The following is a 21,837-nucleotide window of genomic DNA, read 5'->3' as shown; positions in this document are numbered from 1 at the left end:
GGTGAAACAGGTTTTCGCCTACTTGGAACAGCATTTGACGTATTGATCACATTAATGTTTTTCCGAGAACATTAAGATAGAAAATTTGGCAAGTCTAATATTTGGCACCACGAAAGAAGGGCTCTTTCCCGACATTCTGCAACTTTTTTTTGAAGATTTTTTTTTCGATTCTATAGGATTTTGCAGTGTTCATCGTTTGAATGGGAAATAAATCCACAAATTTTGGAGATAGTCACTTTTTGCCTTTCTTACAAAAGAAAGGTTTAAGGTTTGCTTTTGGAAAAACGCTTTTCTTAGAAATCTTAAAAAAATCAAGCACGGCGGGGAATCGTCCCAGAAAATAATCCTATTACTAATTTGAAGGCCCAAAACCCGGAACTCAAAGCCTGATTTTTTAGTGCTCTTTTTCTGAAATACTTGTGCGATGTCTGTATCCGCTCTTAAAAATGTGTGTCTTCCATCATTGGAAAACCACTCGTAAAACCCACATTTTTTATATTTCAGATTTGTAGCCGTGGGGTCGGAGACGAACATTTTATTTTTCGATTCATAATTTTCGACCAGTAAATGTGGTCAAAGCCATTTTTAGAGGCATTTTTTTGGAAAATTTTACAATTTTACACTATCAAATTCAAAGAATTCAGTTTCAAACAAAAAGCCATTCGAAAACATGCGCCATAAACTGCTTGGACCCAAAATTTGAAGCTCTTTCGTCTTATTTTTACCATATTTTTTCCATTAAATTTTTGGGTTTATACAGAATCATATACTAAACATCGAAGTCGTTCTCGCTCGAAAGATCGTTAATCAAGTCGCCAAGTCGAAGCATATTTTTTAAGTTATTCATAGACTCACATGTCTTTAAAAAGACTGAGTACCCTTTTTTCTGATAATGTCAATCCAATATGTTTTTCGCAATTAAAAGTAATTATCTTGCGACCCATAATGTATCTCTGAAATTAAAAAAATAAAAGGCACTCGAGGTTAAGCTTAAAAAGATTCGAATATAAGAAAAAAGTCGGAGTTTCATCATATTGTAAGAAAGGCTTATATTGAACCAAAAGTGATATTTTTTCATGGGAATTGTTCAGAAAACTGTGTTCTACAATGTGATTGATTCGATATTTTAAAATATTCTATTGTTGTTTGGCAGTGGATTGAAAAAATAATGTTGGGAACCTTTTGGGTAATAAATAGCTTTTAAATGAAATACTCTAAGTTTAGCAATGGTTTAAGCTCGAATTTGTATCCGGGCAATCTGTTGCCGTATTTTCTTGACAAATTGTACACATGATTTTTATTTGGACGTTTTGAGATTTCCAGCTTGGATGTTGGGGTTATTTCAAAGAAAGCTAGAATTCTGGTAAATTTGGGTTGGAAACTTTTTATTTGAGGTCAAATGTGTAATTCTCTTGAGGCACATTCATATGAAATTTGATGGATATGAACATGAACCCGTCGATTCCATCGACTTTTCTGAAAAAAATCCTATAAAATCTTCAAAAAAAAAAAAAAGTTGCTCTAGATCCCCCGATGAAATATTTCGCCGGACCCCGCAAAATTTCGGAAAGAGCCCTTCTTTCATGCTGCCATATATCAGACTTGCCGATTTTTTTATCTTAAGTTTGTTCTAGGAAACACATCGTGAATAAGATCTATTTCTTTTTTTTAAATAATGGTTTATTTAATTATTTTTTAAATCAAATTTACCACTTCAATACATTAAACTAACGAGAAAAAATCAATCGAAGTACCTCGATACGACTTGTTACACAAACTCGCTCTTAATTTCAAAATAATTTTAGCAGGGTTTCAATAAATGCAGGAATAAATAGTAACATCACATATTTTCCAATTTCAGACCAACTTATGACAAGTACCCATCAAACGAAGGCTATGTTTCTCACCTGCCCCAGCACCTAGAACACATAACCCTGGTAAGTCGCTGTCTGATTCGTTCATGTTCAGAATATGTTTTACAAATATTGAGTTTGCTTCAATCAAACATCCAATTAGATACTCTCTATAACAGACATGATTCAAAGTAAACAATAACGTCATTGCTATTTGTTTACTGTAAATATACTTCTCCTCATTTCCATCCGAGAATTATTTTAAAATCTATTAGAAATTCCTCCAAACACCCAAGCTTTTCACTTTCCTTTCTTTCGATTTGAGTTTCTTTGGTAAAATTAACAATTCGAAACCGCCTCCGTTCGAAACACCGATTCCGATTTGGCCGTTTTATTTCAAATGCAATGCTCTAATTATTACACCTTCGACTAATACCAAACGAACTAATGTTGATTCAATTCACTTTCCGATCGACTTCTCCCAACCAAAAAACAAAAAATAAAACTCATCAAACAAACAAAAAAAAACCATCACCGTCTCTACCGCCTCATCACACACTGTTGTTAATCATACATCGCAAAATGGCGTGAATTGAATGAAAACAAAACGAAACAAAATGTCAAAAATGTCCCCTCTTCAAAACGAATGCCAAAACAAAACCGCGCGTGTCTGTGTGTGTGTCTATGCGTTTCAAAAGGACTGGACTACTTTGGTTCAGAGTCTTGTTGAGTCTGGATGTACATTAACCGCCCAAGTTCAGGTTGATACCAAATATTTTCTTTCTCTCCTAACTTTTTGCTCCTTTTGAATTCTCTCTTTCTCTTTTTCTATATTTGTCTCTCTCATTCATGCTGATTCGATTTGTTTTCTAGTACTGTTTTATAATTTTTTGTTTTTATTTTGGTTACTGGCAATCGTTTCTGATTTTTTAAATATTTTATTCTTGAAGTAGATTTGAAACTTTTATTGCGTTGATTTTTTCCTCGTCTGAACTTTGTAAGATGCTCCCTACTTGGCTAATGTTTAATTTTACTTTTTTAGTATTGCATGAATTAGTACAAATTGTTCATGTGATTGTTCATTCTAAGAATTTCAAAGCTTTATTTTTACATGGCAGTTAGTTTTATAATTAGAAACTACTTATCACGCAACTTTCAATCTAATCATTCGGCAAAGTATCAAAAGCATAGAATTCTATCGTTTCGATTGAAAATATTTTTTTTATTTATTCAAACAAGTTTTAATTGCTTTGCACTCGTTCCCCAGCTAATCAGATCATGTTTTCAGATTATTTCTCTTCTTCATTGCATCCTTTGCTTTCGTTAGTAAAGTAGAAGTGAAAGCTTTTCGATATTCTTGAAGTTTGTTAAGATCCAGATTCAGTCTCTAATGACACGTTTAACGTTACACAATTCTTTTTCTTGGCGTTCCTAATCGATAGGTTGATAATCCACTGCAGCAGGACTACTCTTCAAGTCAGATAGTGTTTGAAACGGTACATAAAACCTCAAGCGCAACAGTTAGAACCTACAATAACCTCAATCCTTCCCCCACCTTCACAGTTTGAAGAATCCTATCTGGCACTGAACAACGATCTCAACCTGCGGACGGACACAACGCACCAGCAGCAGCAACAACACCATCAGCAACACCACCCCCAACAACAACAGCAGCAGCAGCAGCAACAACAGCAACAACATCCCCCACCCCAGCAGTCTCCGCACTGTGGCCAACTGTCCAACAATGTGAATCACTCCTACAGCCATCAGAACGGCAGCAACGAGCCCCTACTCAGCCTTCAGACGGCTCCGCAAATTCAGTCAACCACCATACCAGAGATTGTGTTTACTGGTGAGTGTTTGAATTGTTGTTGTTTTCTGCGTAGTTTTATTGTTAAAATTTAAATAACCGATTTCAACAATGTCCATTTCGTAAATAATAACTCATTTTTCACTCATTGCAGACTTTTCAACAAGAGGTGAGTAATCATTTCAAATTTTCATTAAATGTTTAGTCAAATCGTGCAATTATTTTTAAATATAAAGCACAATTGCGTAAGTATTCGCAAATTTTCAAATATTGGTAGGCAATGACTAGCCAAATTAACCCTTCGAGCCCCCCCGGGATATTCCGACGACAGGAAATTTAAGAGTTTGGCCATTCGGGTACCAAATTTCGTGGCTTTTCATACCCAGCATAAAACATTGCATTTCTTCCGGATTGGTTACTTCGTGGTCTGACCGAGAGCTCCTCAAGGATATTTGAAGGAGGAAAATTCAGCGAACCATAACATTAAAAGATTTACATTAAAAAAAAACAGAAGGGCTGCTTTGGTTGCTGTGATCAGTGCAGAAAATTTCAGGGGCCATGAAGCGAAAATCGGCGACGTTGACACGAATTTTTCATCTCCATAGAGTTATCTAAGCCCGCTCTCACGCACACTAGCACGCCATTTGTTTTGCTGGCCGGTACAAAATTTAACCTCAATCTTTTTCGTGTACGTACACGCAATACATGCGCACGTAGATAACACTGTTTACCAAATCACAAAACCGTGACATAATCAAACCTGGCGTAGTCGTGAGTGACCTAGCTCACTGAGCAGCTGCACTGCGTGGCAGTAGTCGACCAACACTCATTCGCACGCACACACATACAGAAACAGGTTTTTACACAAAAAGTTTGTATTTATGCGTGGAAATGTAATTTTTAATATAGATTATGATTGTTTTAAGTGTATTGCACAGTCTATAACCATTCAATTGTTTAAAAATAGTCAAAATAGTGTTTAAAGAGAATTTTACGAGTCAGTCATATGACACGAATTGAATGAGTGGATCTCTTTTTTCACGTCTCTCATTCTCCAGCAGCCGACCGGCACGAGTCAGGCGGCAGTGGTTGAACAGACATAGTAGGCTTACAGTCACAAGCTAGCAGTGAACCAGCCTGATGGCAAGATTGTCAAATTGTATGTATGGGCCGTGATACTCACATTGGTTGGACGTGGCCCCCGCTTTTTGACTCTGACGCTCAATATAGGGTAAAACGGTATACGCACTTCGGAAGGAACTGGTCAAGAAAAAATTCAAATGGGCAGCAGCGGAGCAAAAGCAAGCCAGAGAGGGTAAAGAAAAGCCCCAAAAAATCATTCCCTCTCCTTTGTTCTGCCGTTCGTAAAGCTGTTTCTTGACCCCTTTCCTTCCGATCTGTATACCAACCTTAAAAGTGACAGCAAATGTGCAATAGAAAATTAGTTTTTTTTGCGTAAAATTATTTTAAATTTGTTTTTGATGAATAGTTTTGAATATGTTTTGTCAAAAAATAAATAACTAGATAAAATAAAATATTATATCTAGCCTTTTGAGGACGAAGTCAATCGTAATTTTTTTTTGTTAAGTTTTGTTAACCTAATAACATTTTTTAAGTGTTAAATTTAAACATGCCATAGGTAATCTTCCCGAGATGTCAAGATGAGGCCCAGCTTGTGACGATACACTATCTTTCCTTTACTTTGAAATCGAATCCAGAAGGGAAACAGTAACCTGTTGCGTTGTTCGCACAGGGTTCGGAGCATCCGTTTAAGAGACAAAAGCGTTACCGCATGGCTCGGTCTTAACAAAAAATGACTAGACAATAGATTACAGTTTCTAATCACAAACTCAAATTTGAAATAAATTCATTTTCAAATTTACTCATAAATGGGCTTTATACCCTATTTTGTGCAACCAAATAAGGGAACGTTCACCCTATATGGACTGTCAAAAGCAAGGTTCAATTTTTGACAAGCTTGCCACCAGTCTTCAGTTCTTCAGGTTGGAAACTTTTTGCAGGCCTGGCTGTGATTTCCTCTTTGGAGCTGTCAACGCAGAAATATTTTCAATATGTCCAAATCTCAACTTTTTTTAATAGGTCCTATAAACAAATGTAAACATTGAGTGTATCCCTTTCACACCTTATGTCATTGTCCAGCGGAGTAAGCGGGATACACTCATGGTACGTTCGTTTGATGGCTAGGTCCACACTAAGTGCCGCACTCAGAACTGTCAAAGTGTTTCTGTGAAGAAATTCGCGCTAGTTCCGCACGATTTTCGCCGCCATCTTGGAACTGAAACTCTAGTGCCGCACTCGATATTATTTTTTTGCGAATGAATGGGTGAGTGAGAGTAAGTGTGTGTGGTGTGCCTAGAAAAAAATACCTTATTTTCCATCGGTTTTTTTTTCTTCAATTTTCTCATACAAATTTCACCCTTGAGAATCAATGAGTTGACCAACATTGCATGAAATTGAATGAGAGAGTTCGAAAGTGAGTTTAAGAATGTGGATGAGGATGAAAGAGGGTGTGAGCATGAGTGAGTGAGTGAGAGTATGAATAAGAGTATGAAAGGGCTTGTAAGTCAGTGTTAGATTGTGTGTGACGCGAATTAAATTAAATGTTTAAGAGAGTGTATAACATTGAAATATGGCTAGAGCAAAACAGCAAAGTGTGTGAGAGTGAGTGAGTGAGTATATGAGACAGAGTGTGAAAGTGTTTGAGTTAGTATTTTAGAGTGAATGAGTGAATAAATGACAGTATGTCGAATGAATAAGTATGTGAGATTAAGAGATTCAGTTTGCGAGAATGAACAATGTTGTGAATGAGAGCGAGTGGGGCGCTTTGTGAAGGTGTGTGTAGATTTTCATGATTATTACGAGGAATGTTATAGTAACTGATTACCGGACATAGAAACCCCTAAAAATATTCCTGCTTTTCCCATCCTCCTCAACAGATGACTTCGAGTCGGACCTGGCGCTCGGCCAGATGGACTTTCAAAGCTTTCAGATGCTGTCGGACACGGCCGGCCCCATCATGGACCCGATGGATGAGGACAGCTTTCGGCGCGAGCTTCAGTGAGACGATCTGGCCGACAGTTGTCTGCGGTTGTTGACCGCCGACGACGACGGCGACGACAACGAGATGGCTAGGCTTCAGTCCTTCGTTACTCTGCTTTAAGTTAGTTGTGTTTTTTTATGATGATGATATTCGAAGTTTTGTTTTTTTGGTTTTGCGTTATTATTTTTCCCGGAAAAATAATCAAAAACAAATCAACAGACGAAGAAGCGGGGGGAGGGAAACTCTCTCGCGATGTAGACGAAAGGGGTCTTTCTAAAAGAAAGCTTACAGTCTCTAAAGAGATGGTTCATTTTATACGAGTCATGCTTTTAAGATGTGCGGACCAGATTTGACGCGATAAAAGGAAGTTAAACATTAATACAAGTGCAGTACTAGTACGGAACACGACCGGCAAAGCGATTGGGTCGTGTTTTAATAAGGTTTTATGCTAAGGACGAAAAGCTACAGATGAGATAGATGATCGTAAGGTAACGCGTACGATAGAGGTACGGCAAAAGGTTAGGTTAAAAAAAGCTAATGTCTAGTGTGTGCGATGAGTGAAAAGTGTGCGCGCGCATCTAACGAATTTGAACAACGTGTTTCTCTAGTGTATGAGAGATAAGGAAGGAAAGTAAGAGAGTAAAAAAAACATAGATTTCATTAGACAAGAAGAAAGCACAAAACGAGTCTGCATGCTGAAGTTTAACCTCCTTGGTTTATGCGCAAATGTTCTGTTTTTATGTTGAACAATAGGAATTCCCTACTAACATCATGGTACTATAATTGTATAATTGTGTTTATATTTAGCGAATTTATACATGACCAGATCATTACTGTTACTTCTTTCTCTGTGAAAAAAAAATAATTAGGCAGGCATTTTTTGTTCTTAACAGTAGAGAAGAAAACGAGCGTGCACACACAACGAGCCTGGTATTTTAGGGTGAGGTGGAAGGAAACATGAAAGAAATACTTAAATATTATTTAGTAAAGCAAAAAGATCGTCTAGAAAGCAACATTCGAACCGATTAACGACTGAGATGTTTTTATGCATGAGTCTCAATCTTTAGAGCAAACCAAGTAATGGCCAGAGAAAAAAAAAACTGTATTTAGATAGACCTATTTGAAACAACAAATTTCTTTAAGCCTTCTTCGAGCATGATAAAAACCTAAATTTACAGCAAACAAAAATGGCTAACTAGATCGTGTAATTTTACTGAGAGAAAAAAACATAGTTGAGGAAGTAAATATCGTAACATATCAAATCCATCTTTTCCTACTACAGAAGCAGCAGCAGCAGCATACACAAACAAGTCAGTAACCAAACAGTCCGCGAAACATTTTAACTTATAGAGCCAAATAACACAGAAATTACCTAACAAAAAATAATATGATTGTTTTGCTTCCCCTCCCACAATATTGCTCTCTTTACTCGCCTCCAAGAGTCGCGCATTTTAAAACCTAGCTAGCATTCACCCTCTACTACGATTCATACAACAATTCATAAAATCCATTCACTCTCTATCTCTATCAATCTTTCCTATCTATCGTATATTCGTTCTATATTTAGTCGCCGGTTCACTCTACCAAGCATTACACGCAATCATATAACAAACAAAACATTTGTGAAATCACACTCACACCACCACAAAAAAAAACATTTCTTTGCAATAAATCAGAGAAAGTAAAACAGATAAAAAAATAAGTCAACCCGTACTTCAAAGTTCATTCAAAATGAACACTCAGTGGAGCAATAGAGTCAGCGACAACTAACAACAACTACAACAACTACAGACACAGGAAGATGGAGAAAGCTAAACAAAAGAAAGTAAGAAAAAAAAACTATTAATGTTAAACGAGAACGACACTCGATGGCGAAGAGAACACACGACTAGGCGTAAAAAACTGTATAAATTAAGATCAAACGAGCCTGTATAAAGTATACGTTAAGTTTAAATCTCAGTTTATTTGTTCTTGCGTTTTTTTTAATTGTCCCTTTTTACGTTTAGAAAAAAAAAATCTTATTTTGGTGAAAAACGTGTTTCGAAGAATCCCTTTTGTTACTATCCGATATGGGTTGTGCTTTTGATTGCCAGTGGCGTGGTTTTGTTAGTTTGTCTCGCCTTTTATTGTTTGTTCAAGATGGGAAGCTTTTCATTTGTATTTTTTTTCCACAGGACTGTTGACAATACTTGTTTAGATTTTTAATGTTAGTGATAAATTTATCAACCGAAAAAATAGGCTTTATAATTTTGAATATCGTTAATTTCTGGAAGACATTTTTTACAAAGGATTTTTTTTACCCAAAACCCCTTTAACGACTTAGTACGCCGCAGGTCTTGGATTTTGGTACGGGCTGTGCGTACCCATGACTGTTGTCACCGACGAGAGCATTTATCCGTCATCCGAGAGGTATCACTTCAGGTCAGGGATTGGACGGTATAGGTAAGGCTACCTTTACAAGAGATGGTAAATGTAAAAAAAACCATCGCGAAGCCTACTAGAGCGTAATCGATGTCAGAAAATGCCACCATCGACTTCCCTCACTCTCGATGGCGAGGGGATTTTTGTTTACGTTTTAGTGTCGGTTGACAAACTTCTCGGTGTTTCGAGGCTTCACTTGAACTTCTGGTACTTGACATGTTGGAAGAGCAAATCCGCGGGTAATCACAGTCAATTGCGATGAAAAATTCCGAAAAAGCAACACTCGATTGCTGCTTACGGAGCAAATGGAAGGTAATTTTTTAAAAGGACATAACCTTGTTTGAAAAAGCTCAAGGTTATGTCCTATCAGCGATGGAGTAATCATCATCAAAAGAAAATCATTGGAGGTTCTCGCGCACGAAAGATCTGTAAAAGGATTCTAAAAATATCATCATCTTGATTGTTCGGCGGAACATCTTTTTCATTACTGCACTAGCAAGTCACATTTTGCAGATGGGCAATTTGTGTAAAAAAGTGAAATAAAGATTTTTAGTTGTGCTGAAAAGGAAATTCACAAAAAATCATGATTGATTTTGTTGGAGAATTTCGGGAATGATTTTCTTTTGCGTGATTTGCCTCCTCTCTCTTTTGCGGGTGAAGAAAGTTCACAAGCGAAATTGATTTTTTTGCGATTATTCCATCCCTGTGTCCTATTGAAAAGTTACCTTAGAATTCTAAACGGGAGTATCGGCCATCCTGTTTTTTATTTTATTTTTGCAGGCAGTAACATATCCAAATATTTAAAATTCCCCTAGCAAACGTCAAACCATACACAATTGCTGCTAGATCTTTTCCGGAAGAGATCTGGTAGATTTGACGTTTGCTGAGGGTGCCGAAAAGTTTGTTTATGTTACTACCTGTAAAAAGAAAGAAAAAAAGCAATAGATGGCCTACTTTATTATATAACCCTTGAAGAGTTCAGTCCTCGAAAGCTTCCTGGATAATGCTGGGTTGATCACTCTCAATATCTTTATTTTCAATAGCCAGGCCTACTGCGCGAGGTTGTCTCTAGTGTGGATTCGACGTCATGATTATTTACTCGATTTCTTAAGTCAATGATTTTAAAAATATTTTACATATTTTTATTGTTTACGCAACACAAAAGAAGCTAAAATCATGAAATAATATTCAAATTGATTTTGTTATCTCCGCTACTTTTTGAGCATGTTCTTGTGTAAAGGTTTTGGATAGCTGTGTGAAGCGATTAACCAAATCGCTAGCTGCTCGCGAAGCCCAGTCAACTCAATCGAAATTCTAAAACGGAATTCAATTGGAATCGTTTACGAATTTCAACAACCGGTACGAACACGGAATCGGAAACGGAATCGACGTAACGCCTTATAATGTGGCCCTCTTAAACCTTGCGGTTTCGTCAACGGATCCACAGGCGTGTATCGTTCTTTTTGCGACAAGACTCCGCCTCCCGGGTCTCCTAAGTGTGAAGGTATGGCACGGGGAGAGGGCATCGAAAACCTATATTTACACTTAGAATTTTTCGCGTCCGCCTCGGGATTCGAACCGGGGACCTCTGGATTGTGAGTCCAGTGCGCGGTCCGATTGATCCACACAGGCAGACACGAACAAATGGAATTCGTGATTTCTGGTAGGGGAGAGTGGGGAGACTTGATCCCAAGCCTGTATCTCGTCAGCGAAATTGACTCATTGTAGAAAACAAAGAAACAAAATTAAAAAAATGTTTAGATTGAGTTACACACATTTTTCTAAAAAGGGCTGCAAAAAACATCCAAGAGATCTTTTTTCTTTATGTTTGTATACGTGTAAAAAACACTCAAAAATTATTCAAAAAAAAATATTTTTTATACATGAATTGTTTTATAAACATATCAACTCCAAAACCCTTACGCATTTGAAGTTAAATTTATCGTCATACTATTTTTACAATCAATTGTTTAAAAATGTGCGTTTAGGGAGATTTGATCCCTGCATTTTTACAGTCACTGAAATCAGCCTCAAGATCAAATTACCCCCAAATTTTGAAAATGCCGGTTTAAAATATTTTTTTAAAACGCTTGGCATGATTCGAAGAGTTTTTCTGATGAAATACCCTTATCAGCCAATGCAGTGTTGCGATCCTCACGCGCTCACGCGCTCGTGAGCGCTCATTTTTCGCTCATTCGTGAGGAGGAGCGCTGCGCGAGCTAGCTCACGTTTGCCCGCGCTCACGTTTGCTCCGATTTTTTCAGCTCGCGTTTGCCCCACGCTCACGCTCGCGCTCATTTTTCGCTCACGGAGCGCTCACTTTGGAAGTATCGCGAATCGAATCGTTTTTCATTTTTGAGAAAGTTTTTGTTTTTCAATCCTAGTTAGATTTTTTGCTTAAGGCGCAGCATTTCAATGGAAACATCACCTAGGAACATTTTTTTATATATGGGTCATTCCATCTGGAGCGGAACAGCACTTGAAAATTACCATCTCCGATTCTGCTCAAATTTGGCAGAGCTATTAAGACTATCAAAACATGCAAAAATCCCGAATTTCTTCCAAATCGGACCACCCCCTCCATTTTTGTACCCTCCCAAAAAATCGACTTTTTGGCGATTTTTGAGCGAAACCCCTAACTTCAAACGACGATAACTCAGGAACCACAAATCTTAGTGGGTCGCGGTCGGTCTTAGACTCAATTTTGAAGGAAATTGGACGTAGAATCCATTTCTGTGATCAAAATTTAGATTAAAATATGTTTTCTACCTGTATTGCGCAATTGAAAACTTTAAATGGCCGTATCTCAAAACAGCCCCATTTATTTTTTGAATTTGACCTCACCATCGTATTCCCCGTCCGATTTTACATAAGAATCACTTATCGACAGAAAGGAATATGTTTCGTTCCAGAGATATCGAATTTTAAAGTTTTGAGTATTTGAGATTAGCTACACTCGCCGCCTCTGCTAGAAGCACTCAGGCGCGCTGATGAATAATTACTACCTGGTGTTCTGTAAGATGAACAATTTTTATAATTTTATACGATTTTGAGATAATCAATACCTTGAACAACCTATTTTTTGTTTAAGGAATATTTATTGGGTAATTTTCAATGCACTGTTTTTCCTGATCACAGAGTCATTGAACCATATTAAGTAAACTTTGAATATTTATTTGCAAATGCTACAGAGTTTTAACAATACAATTTTCAAAAAAATATCATTTTTCTATTATTTTTATATTTTTCCTAATTCCTCATTTCTTCCCATTTTATCAAATTATTTCTTTTATTTGAAGTGAGAACAAATGTAGAGCTGGCTGTGCTAGATGAAATAACTCTGTGCGGTAGCAAAATATTGCCATTCAGCAATAACTTCAAAAAATCTGCCTTACGGTTTGAAAGGTTGATCATATTAAACCGATTTTTATATTGTGAGCCAGTTTCATCTGAATAATTGACAGCAGCTTTATCGTCTTTCAAGATTTCTAAATGATTGACAAACAAAAAAAAAGAATATTGTTCGGACGGTGTCGAAATCAACACAACTGAATTTGATCTTAATCAGTTAATAAACCAGATTAATCTTTGTGATTTACTTACATTTTTCAGTTTCATACTTTCCGGAAATCCTCTTGCTTAATCATGCTTCACGAGAGTTTTAATCATGTTAATTCATAATTTTCAACACTATAATGTATCGTACACTTTTTCTTAAGTGTTTCTTACAAGATCAATTGCAATGGAGCATTTCCATTCGAGCAGTTTTTGCTTTTTTCTACAATATATTTCTTATGGAGCGAACTGTCAAAAACTGCTCGACTGTGGGTACTCCATTTCCTGCTAGCTCTGCAGGAATTCCATTCTTGGGCTATCGATTGGGCTAGCACACAAATTCACTGTATACTTTTTTTTCAAATTTAAGATTAGGGTAGAGTAGTCATCAATGAGACACGGGGAACAATGATAAAATGGCTCTCACAAGTCGTAGTTTCAACCAATCAGGCTCATGTTTGGGGGAAAGGTGTGTCTACTGGATACACGTCTGCCATATAAGTGGCTTTGGTTATGGACGCTCCCTTGAAAAGTAATTTATAAATGTTTGATTCTGGGGTGTAAAAGTAAATTATGGACAAAAAATACTTTTTCGCTCGTAGGCTGCCATTTACACCAAAACTAATATTTCTTAAAATTTCTTTCGACGTTCTATAGGGATTAAGTTGGGCTACAATGTCCTTTCATTAGATTTGGCCAAAATTTAGAATATACTCAGAATCCAGGGCTGTCTCATTGTTCCCCACTCATTTCAGCCCATGGGTAACAATGAGACACTTTGATTTTTCTTCAATAAACATTTAAAAATCGATGGAAATCTTTCAAAACATGAATTAAAAGTGATTTTTGGCATATTTATAGAGTTTAAACTTCATTTAACCAAAAATACAAAGTTATTTGGTATTAATATATGGATTTTACAAAATTGAAATACTTTTAAGTGTAACTTTTGTTATTAAAAGTTTCATGTTGGCAAAATTGCTCTAAAATGTTCAAGGCAAGTCACCTGCAATGGAACAATACAAAAACATGATGTTTTGCTAGAAAAATGTTGATTTTCGTAGAGTGTCTCATTGTTCCCCAGCTGTCTCATTGTTCCTGCCAAGTGCGTCTACAATGAGACAGTTGAATAACTCTGGTTGTAGATGTCGGATCGATCTCATATTTTTGTCAATGTTAGAACACATTAAAAGAATGATAATGCAACTAAAAGCTCATTAAAACATGCTGATGAAAAAAATAGAAAAATCGTTGAAACTTGAAAACCAAAAGTGTCTCATTGATGACTACCCTACCCTATACAGCAGTTTCCTACAGTGGTGTACATTCAATATTTGCCTATTTTGTTAATGATTATTTGGGATGAAATCTTATTTCAATAAAAGCAGGTAACAGTTATTGATCAGCGCGCCCGAGTGCATCTAGCAGAGGTAGGTAATCTCAAATACTCAAAACTTTAAAATTCGATATCTCTGGAACGAAACATATTCCTTTCTGTCGATAAGTGATTCTTATGTAAAATCGGACGGGGAATACGATGGCGAGGTCAAATTCAAAAAATAAATAGGGCTGTTTTGAGATACGGCCATTTAATGTTTTCAATTGCGTAATACAGGTAGAAAACATATTTTAATATAAATTTTGATCACAGAAATGGATTCTACGTCCAATTTCCTTCAAAATTGAGTCTAAGACCGACCCTCTAAGATGTGTGGTTCCTGAGTTATCGTCGTTTGAAGATAGTGGTTTTGCTCAAAAATCGCCAAAAAGTCGATTTTTTGGGAGGGTACAAAAATGGAGTGGGTGGTCCGATTTGGATGAAATTCGGGATTTTTGCATGTTTTGATAGTCTCATCAGCTCTGCCAAATTTGAGCAGAATCGGAGATGGTAATTTTCAAATTTGCATTTTTTCTTGCACACTTCAGGTGTGCATTATTGTATTAATTGGAATAGCTTATTTTCATTAACTACTTTTTTAAATAATAAATTCGATTCGCAAGGGAATTGGAGACCTACAGTCAGAGTTAAATTTACCTATTTTCGAATTAATCGGCCTTACTTTTATAATAGTTAAGGTAAGCAGAGACAATTGCTGGGGGAAGGATATGAGCGCGTAAACAAAAATGACTGAAAACCTTAGAAAAACTTACAAAACAATGAATTAATTCAAGAAGATTTATACTGTGGTAAGTTCGATTCAATGTTATGTGCTTGGTTGATTAAAATATAACATTATACTGTTTTATGTACCTAAATAGTTTGTTGACTACCTTGCCAGCGTGCGGTTCAGAATGAGCAACCATTAAAAAAAGTCATTCCGTTTAATAAATCGTTCAGTGCTTGGAAACCGCTGATCATTTTTTATAAAGGTTATCTTTCTGTTTCTCATTCTAGAAAATAGGGTAAAATTGTTTAAACAGTTCTTTTTTTACAAAAAAGCCTCAATTGCTAGTGTTTGAAATAATCCATTTAAATGAAATAATATAAATTGTCATTGTTTTGTTTTACCACAAAAAGGGTGGCTCCTCTTCCCCCAAGTAAATTATATTTAACACTTCCACTACCAAGCCTCTGAAAATATTCAATTACAGATTCAATAAATGATTTTTTGAATATGGACATTCTCTAAAATGTTCCGAATATGAGGGATAATTATAACTGCTGGGTTTTTAAAGGTCCAATAAAACAATTTTATGCTTTTTTTAGTTTTTAAAACCGCCTTGAGTCAAAACTCCGGATTCTAAAAACTTAAATTAAACATAATTTGTCAATTAATTATTATTTTTTTACATATCAGTGCATCTCTTCACGTCAATAATTTTTTACATTTAGAACGAGTTAGCTCTTTGTAAGCTCACTCTAGAGTGAACGTATATTTTGGTTCGCCGACTAAATCCATTTTATTGCATACTTTTGTTTGTTTGACCACATTCTTGTTTGTTTTTGCTGCCTGTGCTGTGATAGTTCTAGAAACTTCGTTTCAAACAGGCAGATGCTTGAACAGGGAAAAACAGCTACCTACTTTGGCTCACCAGCTCACGTGAGCGCAAAATGCTCCGGTGAGCGTGAGCGAGCACGAGCTACCTGATAAAAACTCACGCTCCAGCTGGAGCGAGCACTCCTTCCGTGAGCGCTCGCTCATTCGCAACCCTGGTTGAATGTTTAAGCTTTCAATTCATGCAAAAAGTCCATAGTTTTGTGAGAAGTTGACAGAGTTATGTGCGATACAAAAAAGGGGATCAAGTCTCCCCACTCTCCCCTAATTTAATCAAAAGTCGCCTTGCTTTTTAGAATACCAACATTTTTTTTAAATTTTTGAATTGGCTTTTAGAATTATCACTAACGATTATAATGACGACAATATCATCGATATATTTGGAGCAACATTCGAAAAGGACGTCTAAGCATTTTGAACTATTTTACAAAATCTGAAATAAAAGCAAAGAGTATTGAAAAAAGGTAAAAAGGTAAAAGGTAATCATTTTGTAAAACCCGTACTGTTAAAAAGTAGTTGGGGAAGCCAGCTATGGAGTATTGGATTAAACTGGTAGAAAATTTCAGTTCTGTCGAATGGAATATAGTGAAGAAAAAAGCAAAAAAAAAACTGCTCGAATAAAAGTGTTGGAGCACTTCCGTTCGAGCAGTTTTTGCTTTTTTCTTCAATGTATTTCTTATGGAGCGAACTGTCAAAAACTGCTCGACTGCGGGTGCTCCATTGTGGACCACATCGATTTTTGTGAAAAAGTAACCTAACATTTGCCCATACACGAACATTTGTAGAAGAATTGGTTCTGCTGGAATAGTTCAAGCTGCCCTGCCATAATTCTGTTAGAATCAATCCAGAATTTTCTAGCAAACAAAATCTGCAGAATTCTGAAAAAATGTTGCATGCATGTTCTGACAGGAGGAGAACTTTTAGAATTTTGCTAGAAAACTCCAAGCCAAGCATGTTTCAACAAGTTTCGGTTGCTTAATTCTTTCCACCGGACGAACTGGATCATTGGATTTGGGTGGTATAAATAACAGTTCGACCGTTACAAAAGGTAAGAAATAAAAACATTGTAGAAAAAAGTAAAGACTATTTGAATGGTGATGTCCAATCAGTAAAATTGTTCTCATTATTAAAATGCTTATTCGCCCTTTTCTCGTGTTGCTCCATGAATATTAATAATCTGTTTCGTATGTTTCTTCTTTTTTTATTGTTGAAAATAGTATTACAAAAGCACCAATTTGATATTTCTTTGTGGATGTTTAGGTTTCCTCCAAAAGAGCCGTATTTTTCTTTTTATTTTGTGGTTTGTTCGTTCCTCAGTTTCGGTGGGTAATGTGTGATTGATGTAAGTATAATCTATAATAGTGTATATTTTTTGAGACAAGCGTATATACAATTAGAATTATTGTTTTAAATCATCGACAGTACCTTTTAACATGCGATCCAAAAAATCTAACATTGAAATGCTGTGTAAAAACGAGACCGATTGAGGCGGAAGAGATTAAACAAAAAGAAAACAAACAAGGATAAAAATGGAGAATTCGCACAAGTTTATTCCAGCTTGCGCCTTACGTCTCTGTGAGTGTACCTTTTGTATAGACTTATTTTTTTAAAGTAAGAAAAGAAAAAAAACCAAACAACAGATTAAAACATATTTATAAATTTAACTTAAATTGTGTGTAAATATTTAAAAAAAGATACCTTAGATTAAAAAGTGTAACCACATTTGCCACAATTTCCCTTTACATGGAATCTTGTTATTGGAAGAATAAAAAAAAAATCGAAAACAAAACGCCCCTTGGTTGAGGCTAGTTATGACATCCAGACTTTAAAATTTGTTAATGTTTTTCAAAAGTGTATTTTAGAATAGGTATAACAAAATATGTGAAAGTATGTCGAGCGCCTCTAATAATGTAAAGAAGAATCAAAACAGCTTTTATTTACTATTTCCCTGGATAAAAATTTACAAAGAAGAGGGGCACCAAAACTACGAAATCGTTAATCGGTATTTTTGTATGATGTCAATTACCCGTACATGATTGTGCATTGCTCCATCTAGAGAAGAAGTAAAGCAAAAAAAAAAACGGAGTTTGAGTTGAGTGTATGGTTTCCCCGCCACGGAGCGCAAAATTCGACATTCGTTAGTTTTTACCAATTAGTCAAGTAAGAAGTGTCAAAATTGTACAGCAAAGAGGTAAACAAAAAAAAAACAATCGAAACCCCGATCTATTCAAGCTCACACGCGTGTTTCCTTCAGTAACAGCAAATCCTAAAGTTGTAATTCTCAAATCTTGTTATTTAACGTACCAATGGCGCAAAAAAAAGTGGCCACTTAACTAAGAAAGAAAGAAAAAAGAACAAACCAATCCAGATACAAAAAAAAAAGTGCATAGAAAACACTCTGTGTTACGGCAAAAGGAATCTAGCAGTTTTCGCTGTGATGGAAATCAAAAAATGCAGAATAAATATATATGAAAAAATAATTCATTGTTGTATTTTTATTTATCCGAAATCATCATCTCGTTGTTAAATGTGGTTACAAAAACATAACAATCCTCGCTGGATAAATTTAAGGCTCTTGTTGAAAAAACCTTCTTTTGCTAGTTGTTGCATAAATTACTATTTCGAAAAGATTATAAATTTTTCTATGAATTTGCTTCAAAGAAATTGAAGCTTGGTTCAACGCAATGCACAGTGGGGAAAAAGGGCACAAATATCAATACATGATTTCAAAAGCTTCGTTTTTTCACCAGGAACAATAATACGATGAAAAAGTGCACTGCACGGACCAATGGCCGGAGTACAGCTGTAACAATTTAAGTTTTTTTACTTTCTTAAAGATAGATTCAAGTTATCTTAGCCAAAAATTATCATAAAGCCAAACTATCTCCAGAACAACAATAAATCAGCGTTAAACCTGAGTTAAGAGCAAAGTGGACTATTTTAGGAGATTATCAAGAGCGTTTATGCGGAGTAATTTAAAACTAAGCAACTTTGACGTTGATTTTCACAATACTCTGCAAATGCTCTTCATTGCTATTCTAAAACTTATTCTCAAGCTTCAAAAATTTATAACATCATAGAAGAGATCTTCAAGACTGTAATAAAGTAAACTTAAACTTATTTGCTCTCTTTGATGATAAAAAAGATTTGTCGAAGAAAAACCAGTTCTAAATTTTATTTCGTGAAATCCATTTAATCTTTTCGAAATTAATTCACAAATGGTCGATGAACTTAAGCTTACATCGATAATTATATAATAATAACCAAATAAATATAACTGTGACTTTATGCAGCCATTTTTATCGTAAAATTCTTGCCATAAAAATTTCACTGATCAATTTTCTTAGATGCCTCGAAAAAATCTGCATCGAAGGTATGAATCTTTCAAAATTACTATGATTTGTAATTTTTAATGGAACAATTAATTCTACATCAGCAGAAAAATCAACATGGCTTCCGTTTTTGGGCGTTATTTTTTCATGTTAATATGGCTGATCTCATCAAATCTATTCTTTCTTACTCAAAGCAGTTATTAGAGCTATGTTTCTTGAGAAGCTCTTATTCAAGATTAAGTATGAACATATAGACTGCAGTGTGTGTGTGTGTGTGTGGTCCAATCCAATACCCGCTAACCGGTAGCGAAATTATGGGAAAGTCTAATTTGTATCAGACTGTGTACATGCCGAATGCTGATACAGCTTATCTCAGTCCCGGGTATTAGGTGGTGATAGCCCTCGCGCTGCTTCCAACGACCCGTTTCAGAATGACAGAGCTCCTTGCGGTCCAATTCCGAGGTCGCTGGGCATTGTTCGGCCCCGCCTAAACATAGAAGCAAGCATCTGAAGGAAACTCGATCTATATTTAGACTTCCAATCCCCTCAGGCAAATCAGGGATCAGCGCGTATTTAATATGAGAAGATAACATGTTTCAACACTACGGATCATTTCACTGCTAGAGTGTAAACTTTCTGATGGCCGACTGCTTAGCGTCCAGACCACCACCAACAATCCAAAGGTGTGAGTTCGAATCCCACCTGATTCATTTTAGTTTTTATTCATATTCAAATTCCTGATTCCAAATTTCAAAGGTACAGACCGGGATTTGATCCCTGAACCTTCTGCTTGGGAGACAGAAGCCGTAACCATTAAGCCACGGAGCCGGTTGAATGGGACGTGGTTCTCTGTATGGCTTTTTGCGAGATGAGAGCAGAGGACAACAATCATCTCAACGTTTCCACTTTACCCGGGCTAACGACCGGCAGTTCCAGTTCACGATGATTTCCCTTCATATGTTAAAAACCACTTATGATTTTGGCACATATTCCGTTTTTCAACGTTTCCTGTCATTACTGGCGGGAAAAATCTACGTGGAATCAGCTGTGCAGACCTCATGAGTGACAGGAATGCAGGTTGAGCGACTCGCACGGGCAAGTAAGAACATATTGACTGCAGTAAGCTTTAATGCGGTTTTATCGCAGAGTAAAACGCGTAGTAATGCGACCGTAGCGCATGCACATATTTGTTTGCAGGAGGTAGATCCGAAAAAGATTTTTGGAAATGCTTTTTTGTCGTTGGATTAAAACAATGGTGTTAATTATTTTTCAAATCATTTTATTTATTCATTGAACGGCCGCGACTTTTGAAGAAAACACTGATCTCGCACTTGAATTTTAACGTAAGGACGGGTAACGGACACCGGCAGGTTGGTGTTTTGCTCGCACCTTATTCGGCAGCCTTGACGAGAGCCTTGGCCACTTTAACGGCAATTCAGCCTCGGCGCGTTCCACATCAGTAGAGGCCGACGAAAGTTTGCTCTGGGCGCCGGACAGGATGGACTCCTCCGTAGTCACGGGAACGGCGGCCATATTGATGATTTGCGTGTTGCTCGACGTGCCGGAAGATAACATAATTTTGGCCATGCATTCTAAATGGCGAAATTGGCTTGCACTTGATCGCGTAGACCATGCCGAAGGTGCTAATCATTACGTCCACGCTGGATCCAGTAATTATCGAAATATTTTACGTGATTCCCGGGTTTTTGCACTTTGGTGATCGGTTCTTGTCACTAAACTGACTAACTGTACGAATAGGGTAGAGGACCCAGTTTTCGCCCTGCTCCAGTTTTCGCCCACCTACTGGATTTAATCTGTATTTAGCAAACTTATACCATTTTTTGGTTGAATTTACTATGCAGGTTTACATATTCATTCATTTCTAGTACTAATTGAAACTTTTCTAATGAATTTCTATTGTTTATTAAGTTTTTATAAGCTTTTATATATTTGCCAATATAGACTACAGCGGGTAATAATGTTAATGAGGGAAAACAACTCATTTTGTCCGAAAATTATGTAAATGAATAATTCATTAGTTCACTGTATGTCTGAATTTCATGAAAATCTAGTGATTTACCTGTTTTAAACGTTTTCCAAAGGTTATATCAATAAAATAAAGTGGGCGATTTCTGGGGTCATGAAAAAACATGCGATCCAATTTTCGTCCAGGGCGAAATCTATTATTGTGTTTTCAGATTTTATCTAGAACCAGTTTTCGTTTACCATAAAAACTTATCGAATCGCAGCGAAATGTGCTTGAAAATATATTTGGAACATTCTAGATTATTTTTATAGGTTAAAAAATCATTTTAATTAGTTTCATTCATTAGGGGGTTTTGGTACAAACATCAGTTCAAAAATTGACCTAAGCTAAGGTATGGGACACCTAGTTCAAATGTAGTAAAAGTTTACTGGTACAGAGGAAAACAAATTAAGCAGAGGGTGGGAAAGTAGTTACACATGTGCTTTAATATTTTTATTAAGAGGTACTCGAAGTTTTATATTGAGTCAATTCGGGAGCGAATGGCCCATAGGGTTAAAGCTCCCCTAACAAAATCAACAACAACATGGAGCTAATTGTAACTGTGTGCAAATTTTGATTTAGTCATATTTTTTTAGTGAGAGTGAGAACATGTTTTGGTTTTAGTTAGAATATACAAAGAACCTAAAAAATAGTAGGACATCTGTAAAGAAAGCTCCTAGGGTTTTTTGAACTTCAATTTATTTTACGACAAAATATGTACAAATCAATGAAATTGAGCTTCGGGAACATGTTGTGTATCAATAGGAGACCATATTTGCTTAG

General features: G+C 36.2%; 1 protein-coding gene across 4 annotated transcripts in view; it reads left to right on the top strand.

The window, feature by feature from the left end:
• LOC6032463 (alpha-protein kinase 1) overlaps nt 1-8,684 on the top strand; it is a 64,434-nt gene extending 55,750 nt beyond the window's left edge. For all 4 annotated transcript variants that reach the window (XM_038251482.1, XM_038251483.1, XM_038251485.1 and 1 more), the window contains 6 exons: nt 1,862-1,937; nt 2,552-2,614; nt 3,296-3,349; nt 3,417-3,705; nt 3,818-3,832; nt 6,621-8,684. In XM_038251482.1, coding sequence (XP_038107410.1) covers nt 1,862-1,937; nt 2,552-2,614; nt 3,296-3,349; nt 3,417-3,705; nt 3,818-3,832; nt 6,621-6,745 — 622 coding nt within the window. In that variant the 3' untranslated portion in view covers nt 6,746-8,684. The remainder of the gene's footprint in view (nt 1-1,861; nt 1,938-2,551; nt 2,615-3,295; nt 3,350-3,416; nt 3,706-3,817; nt 3,833-6,620) is intronic.
• Nucleotides 8,685-21,837: the final 13,153 nt, after the last annotated feature.

Source organism: Culex quinquefasciatus, chromosome 2 (genome assembly GCF_015732765.1).
Source record: "Culex quinquefasciatus strain JHB chromosome 2, VPISU_Cqui_1.0_pri_paternal, whole genome shotgun sequence".
In the NCBI taxonomy this organism is placed as follows: domain Eukaryota; kingdom Metazoa; phylum Arthropoda; class Insecta; order Diptera; family Culicidae; genus Culex; species Culex quinquefasciatus.
This window is presented reverse-complemented; position numbering and strand designations above follow the sequence as displayed.